We start from the raw sequence: 7,509 nt of genomic DNA, 5'->3' as shown, positions 1-7,509 counted from the left end.
CATAAATAATATGTATATAAATTTTTAATTTAATTTTACATTTTCATTTTCGTTATCTAATCTACTTAATCAGATTAATACTAATAAATAAATAAAATATTTAATATTTTGTTATACATATTTCAATAATTTTATGGTTAAAATATCAATATCACTGACGAAAGTTGAGAACAGTTCGGTAACGGACGGCCAGTCGACGCTCTTTGTATTTTGGTGAGACATTGCAGGCTTACCTAACACTCAACTCATTATACCACTAATTATTCATAACATTTGGAATTATTCTGATGAAAAAAATCAATTCCCACAGTCTATTTCTTTTTGTTTCTTACCTGTGTGTTTGTGCGTGCGTGCGTGCGCGTCTGTGTGTGTGTTTTGTATTTCGTTAATTATGTGTGCTATTGCTTGTGCTATATTTAATTAAAATATGGATAAAGAATACTATGTACAATACTATGTAGGTATAAAAAAAGAAGAAAATAAGTTGTTTTATGAAAATAAATTATTTGTTCACATGCCGCAGGGAAAATAGTTTCAAGTTATAATAAATAATAATAATTTGATTTTTGGACTGCTAACTAAATAAAAGTAATTCCTACTTTGATCGATGAACACTTGTATACTCAATTACTGCTTGTATATATTGAAAATATAAGACAGCTATACAGCTGTCTAACTGAATACTATTTTCCCAAAAATTCCCCCAGATTCTTGGCACATACAGTGTCGACATTGATACGCGACAAAGGCGTGTGTCAATTTTCGGTAACTTGATCTTGAGTGGCTCTCTGTTAAGTGATAGCTGTAAGTGGCAGTTAAGTGCTCGTTTCACGCTAGAACGACGATACGTCTACTATTAATTTACTTCGGAGTTTGTGAAAATAGAGGGTTATAAGTTCAATCTCATTCACAATTACCGAATGGTTCGCGGTACACATATTGATGAATATATCATTTAAGAAATATTGATAAGACAATAATATCAACAATAATATTGAAGATTAGACTTTTTATAAAATGATTAAAAATTTTGGAGATCATACATAAGTAAAAAATAAGATTTTCGAAGAATACGAAAGAAATATTTTCTTTTTCTTTTCAGCAGATATAAATTTATTTATTCAATATAGTTGCATATTTATAAAAAATTATTAAATTATGTTATATTTATTAAATTATGTATAATAATAAGAAATAAGAGTATCAATATTTTAGTAATATATATATATTTTTTCATAAAAGAAGAACTTAAAGTTTTAAGCCGTTATTTTATTTCTTGAATTTCTAATACAAAACTTATATAAGTGGATTCAAATAGTTATTGCTTAATAAAAGCTCAAATTCACAATTATTGACTTACCATGAGGCGGCGTATGCTGTGTCGGGCTATGTTGATGATGATTCGTGGTAACAGCCGTACCAGGAAGTACGTGCTGCGCGTGTGCCGCAGGATGCAGGTTAACGCCGGGTGGCGAAGCCGGAAGTTGACCTGATTGATGTACCTGATGGTGTGTTACATGGTGGGCTGGGTGAGGATGGGGTGGCGGTAGAAAGGCGGCTGCTACAGCCGCCTGCGCATTCAGATAGGCCATCCTTGAGGCCGTAAGATTGCCCAGATTCCCCAAATTTCCCAGATTCCCCAAATTGCCTAAATGATTTAGGCTGGGCATATATTCCCATAATTTCGAGTGATGAGGTGCAGTCGGAGCATAGGAAACAGCCGAAACTCCGGCGGGTGGTGAGCCTTGCGGAGAGCCGCGATCAGTACCACTCCTATTTCCGGTACCATCTAGACCCAGCAGCTCCTGAATTGCGAACGCCGATCGCTGCTGCTGCTGTGGCATCTTCGTGTTCTTTTTAACTGAGATCGCACAAGCTTAAAGCAACATTCTTGATCGGATATTCACAAGGACGAAGTAACCATTAATCTTCAATCCATATGATATTTGATAGATCAAAGATCTTCAATCCATAAGATAATGGAGTGTAAAGATGCTGCAAACGAATGGAGCTGCGTATAGTACCACCAGTTAATGTCAGAGTGCATTCGGGAACTTATGACTTTATTTATCGCGTTTCTAATTGTTGAACCACAAAACGCGATTAGGTCTTCCAGATAGACGATCGTTGTTCGGTTTCTTCGAAAGATTCTTCTTCCGACGTTTAGGAACTCAATCGAAGAGAATCGTTGTACATTGTTTCTTAAAATAACTAGTTTTTTAACTAGTTTTTTAAAGTTTAAACACAGAAACCAATAAACACTACAAAATTTTTAATCTGGATTACAAGAGCAGTACCATTATCATTCTTAATGTAATTTTTACAAAAATTGTCAGTATTATAACGAAGTAACATCTTCAAATCTGATAGGCCTTAACATCACTCTGCTTGCAGCGATTATTTCCACAAGTGCATAATTTTCGAAATTTCATATCTTTGACATAAGGCCGTTTGAAATTAGATTTGCATATTGTATGCGACTTGCATAAAATAAGATCAAACATCTAGTAAACTTAAATATTTTCTGCTTATAGATATATATAAGAACAAAAATTTTTAAATAAATATCTGTAGTGGATATAAACGTGCTCACAATCAGTGATAACAGAATAGGATCCGTGATTCGTTGTAAAAAAATAAAGAATGGCACCAGCAAATAATCTTTCTCATTCAACATGTGATGACCGTCGGCAAGATGAATAATACACTTCCATCAGACGAAACGCCAAATCTTACTTACTTTTGTTTTAATCATAATCTATAACTTCTGCTCGTTCTTCTTTGCTTCACTTTGATGAAGTGAATGTTTTCGTTGTGATCAGGTACAGATTTCTCTGTTTGTTGCTTGTTACGACACTATTTTATTGCGCGTAAATGTGAATCTTTTTCAATATAACTCGAAACTATGTCTCTCTTTTGAATGAACACTAAATCATACACGCTAGAAATGTCACGCATAATTTCACTCATAAAAGCACATGCAAGCTTGATATAATTGGTCCATTCTCTGCAGAATCACCTCCATTCTTCGAAAAAAAATGTATTAAAATTTAAGAACAAGAGGTAAAATTTTATTTGTCAGACTCAATTGAATAATACTGATTTCCCAAAATCTGATGACTACTGATTTTGGGAAAAAATGCGAACTAAAGGATCAGGAAGTGATGAATATTGTTCCAAAACTTTCGATAGCGTTTATCAAGCTCCTCGATAGAATGCCTCGGCTGACATATCTCTTGAATACATTCCCATTAGTCTGAGCGTTTTTATTGCGCCTCTATGATATGATCCACCGTCGGCAATTGATTAGACCAAGTTGAATGTTTTCGAATCACAGAACAATTTTCAATTATCGCATTTTGTTGGTGCGTTCGTACAAATTCCAAATTTCGCTCGGTTGTTGAAACGCACGCATTAACACCTGGTAGCAACTTCGTGTATGAAGAAGAAGAAAGCGTACGCGGCGTAGACAGGACCTCGAGAAATGGTCCCGGTCAGAGCAGCTCGAATATTTGCCGTCGTGGCAACCGTGTCGTCGTCGCGGCGTTGGACAACTGAGCGGTCGAATAACGCGGGGTTGCTCGATGGGTGCGCGACGGGTACGAAGAAGGGAAACCCCAGAGGCGACTGTACGAATACTACATGCACCCATACACATACCCTTTACGCTCTGAGGGTGGTGTTTGCTCCATCCGTGCGCACAACTCGTCAACTCGTGCCTGGCCCCTCTCTTCCTCTATGCCCAACGACTCGCTCACCACCTCTCCCTCTTTTGCCCTCCGTTCTGCGACCCCTCGTAGACCCAGGCGACAAAGGCGCCTCCGCTACTTTATGCGTTGGCAGTGGCCGTCTCGTATCGCGGATTGGTCGGCTTTTTGAGACGGCCAGCCGAGTAGACATAGCCCTAGTTACCAACGAGAAGGTGGGGTCTAGCAATGTCGACGCCTCAACGTGGCTACGCCTACGGCGGAGCGGTTCACCATGGAGAAAAGAGGGACTTTTCGTACTCAATCATGGATACTTGGAGAGAGCAAGCGATGCCAGACAGCCGTGAATAAACGTCGACCTGGAATAAGTTGGATGAGATATAACGGCCTGTTTGTAACCTTTGCTATCTTTCTTCAACCTCATTTTATTATTATTCTTATATAAATTTTTTTATAACAACACATCTGCATACATTTAACATTATTTTATGGATTTTTTTCCTTTTAATATTATATGAAAGATATATCTGATTAAACTATATGTAAAGGTTTGTAAAATCAGTTTATATAATAAATATAAATGGTATCTTTCATCCATATTTTTTTCCATATTTGTAACTAATTTGAAAGTTTGAGAGAATGAAAAATATAATTATTTATCTCATCCATCTGACTTATTTTCGTAAACGTATCTAATAATGTATGAAAAGAAGTTCATCAAATAAAATTCTTAGTATAACGCATCACATCGCATAGACAAATAATTTATATATTAATTTATTATTACAGCGCAGATCTGATAATGGTTAGATTTATTAGATTGTGAGAATTCATGATGTAACGAAATTGTTTATTTAATTAATTGATAACATGAGCTGAAAATGATGTGGATCATATTGAATTCATTGTACTGCCATTATATCATAAGCTATCGGTATTTCCAGGTAATTATAAATGTACGCTCTCTCGTTTCTATTGTTAAATAATTCATCAATAATACTACAATTACGAATATCAAATGATTGTAACGAATTTCATTTTAAAGGCGCTTTACATATATATACTATACATTAATACTATATTTACTAACCCTTTATATCCAAACTTCTGCAAGTTTTTTAAATGTAATTAAATTATTTCTTTTTATTTTAATAACAAATAATATTTAAATTATTTTAAATTAATTTATAATTTGTAGTTTGACTTTTATGTCTCTAATATTTATTTGATTTTATTATACAAATATGGTTAGACGTGTCTTCTGCTATTTACTATATTACATTTACATAATATAATTTTAATACTAACCTTATTATTTAATGTCGTAAATATGTAAAACAGTCTATTAGAAACCATTTATACAAAACGTTACTTATTTTTTTATCAAACAAATAAAAAAGCAAAGATAAATAATAATGCGGTATTATTATACTAATATATAAATATATTGTACGCTAAATATTAATACACATATTTTGAAGTACTTTTTATATATAAAATAGTTTTTTAATTTGACTTTTAATAAATAGTTATTTTGTATTTTATTAAATTTGATATTTGCACTACATAGTGAAATTATAACTACGGAAAATATATTAATATATATTTTATTTTATTTATATTAATATTAAAATATAAATATTTGAACTTTAGAAATTATAAATTTTTTATTATTAGCACATTAAAAAAACTACATCTGCATATTTAACATCGTTGATCTACATTACATTTAGCAAAATAAGTAAAACAGTTGTGGCGTTGTAAAACCGGCTTTCGTTCAAAGCCTTTATTAACACTGTGGGAGTGGTCTAGGTACCGGCCAATCAGAATACGCCACTTTCAACCCTCATTGGCCAGAACACAAATCGATTTATAACTCACTCTGATGGTGAGCGAGCATGGATACACGCCCTTAAAACCGTTCTGCTTAAAGTCTACTCTTCTTGCAACTCTGGCAAACCTATCGTGACTTCCAACACCGCCAATTCAACTGTAGATAGGTGGCGGTGAGCTTGGAGTAGCGCTACAAGCAAGAGGTGGTGGTAAATTGGAAGGGTGGAAATTTCTGATCCCCGACAAGGTTCCCGATAACATCGAAAGATGTTTTTTCAAAACGCTCTTCATAGTCAATCTTTAATCAAAATTGAGCCATTTAAAAAAATGAAATTCTTTTTTATTTCTTTATGCCTTTCTCTCTTTCTCTTTACTTGTTTGTTGTTAAATTGTTTCTATTTTTAATTTTTACTCTTTGTTTCTTTATTTTTATACTTTTATACTTATAGTATTATATGAATTTTTTTGTACATTTTTATTTCATTCATTATTATATTTTTCAAAATGAATGAAATATTTTCCAAAATTTTCTTTACATAAATAAGTTTTTATTATAAATTTATATCTTATAGTGAAATATTAACATTTAATAAATTGTTTTTATTTTATCAAAGTTTATTACAATATATACAATAACAATACTTACATATAAATCGATTTATAGAATGTACATAAAAAATTTTACATATGTTAAATTTAACACACACACACACACACACACACACACGAACACACATATCAAATATGTATGAATGTATACAAGATTAGAGGATTTGCGGATGTTATCGCCGTGTCTTTATCCTAATGTCAACATTTCGCGACCCTTTCTGTTTACTTCATCAGGATAAGAAGCTCTGATACTGACTATATATATTTTAAAAATATATACATTTAAAAATCAATAAATTTATTATTACGATAATAAAATTATTATACAATTGACTGTAAATCACAAATTATATTAATATCAACAAATTATATAAATTATATTAATAAATGAAATTATGTATATATAATTTTTTTAATGATACCATAATTAATACATGCTCTATTCTAAAATTAATGCATATCAAAGATGGCATCCATCTCCAATAATATTAAAACTTAATATTTAAAATAAATATTAATTATGTATTAAAATAAATATAAATTGTAATAGTACAAGGCTTGAATATACAATATAATAGCAAAAAGTTGAACGTTGTAAATAATAGACAGAAGTTTTTTTTTAGAACCGACCCTTTTAGAGTTTCAAAGAGATGTCTTGTGCTTGCAGCTTCACTGAAAAATTCTCGATTTTTTCTCTGTTCATTCTTCCAGTCTAAGAAAAGTACAGGCGTCTCTTTTGCGACTCTTCCTTATTTGCTAGCATCAAGGGATTATTGTTCACTTTGCAATGCTTGTGTTCGCGAAAGCGCTAACTCGTAACAGGGGGATCTTCTGTTGATGTGTTGCTGTTTACGAAGCATTTAAGCTACTGCTTGAATATACCTTCGGCACTTTAACACACAATACATAATTTGTTATATTGTCACATATTGAAATGGGTACAATTTTGACAAGTTTGCATTATAATGATACATATGTACACGAATGGGCAAAAATGTATGAACTCTAAAATTATTTGTAATAATAGAAACGGCAGGATAATGCTGTTGTATATATTTTTTTTATTTAAAGTATATACTATATTATCTGAGTTAATTATACATATATACATACATAGCTACACATAATATTAATTTTCATAAAAGCTACATCATGCAAATAATGAAGGAAAAAGTACTAGAAGATACAATTATGTAAGAAAAAATAATTCATTCAATGTTTTATTATAAATCATTAATTACAACAATTAACATTTTATATGTGTATTTCGTTATGTCAATTAATGTTAATGTTAATATTAATTTCCAACAAAATTTAAATTATTTCTAGCTTCATATTTAAATATAAATTAACAATAAAT

General features: G+C 31.7%; 1 protein-coding gene across 1 annotated transcript in view; it reads right to left on the bottom strand.

Moving 5' to 3' along the window:
- Window positions 1-1,844, bottom strand: part of LOC108692681 (visual system homeobox 2-like) — a 73,872-nt gene extending 72,028 nt beyond the window's left edge. The window contains exon 1 of the mRNA XM_018201091.1: window positions 1,361-1,844. Coding sequence (XP_018056580.1) covers window positions 1,361-1,844 — 484 coding nt within the window. The remainder of the gene's footprint in view (window positions 1-1,360) is intronic.
- Window positions 1,845-7,509: the final 5,665 nt, after the last annotated feature.

The sequence above is a fragment of the Atta colombica genome, unplaced genomic scaffold (assembly GCF_001594045.1).
Source record: "Atta colombica isolate Treedump-2 unplaced genomic scaffold, Acol1.0 scaffold1, whole genome shotgun sequence".
NCBI classification, from domain to species: Eukaryota; Metazoa; Arthropoda; class Insecta; order Hymenoptera; family Formicidae; genus Atta; species Atta colombica.
The sequence above is the reverse complement of the archived record's forward strand: the minus strand, read 5'-3'. Positions and strand labels throughout refer to the sequence as shown.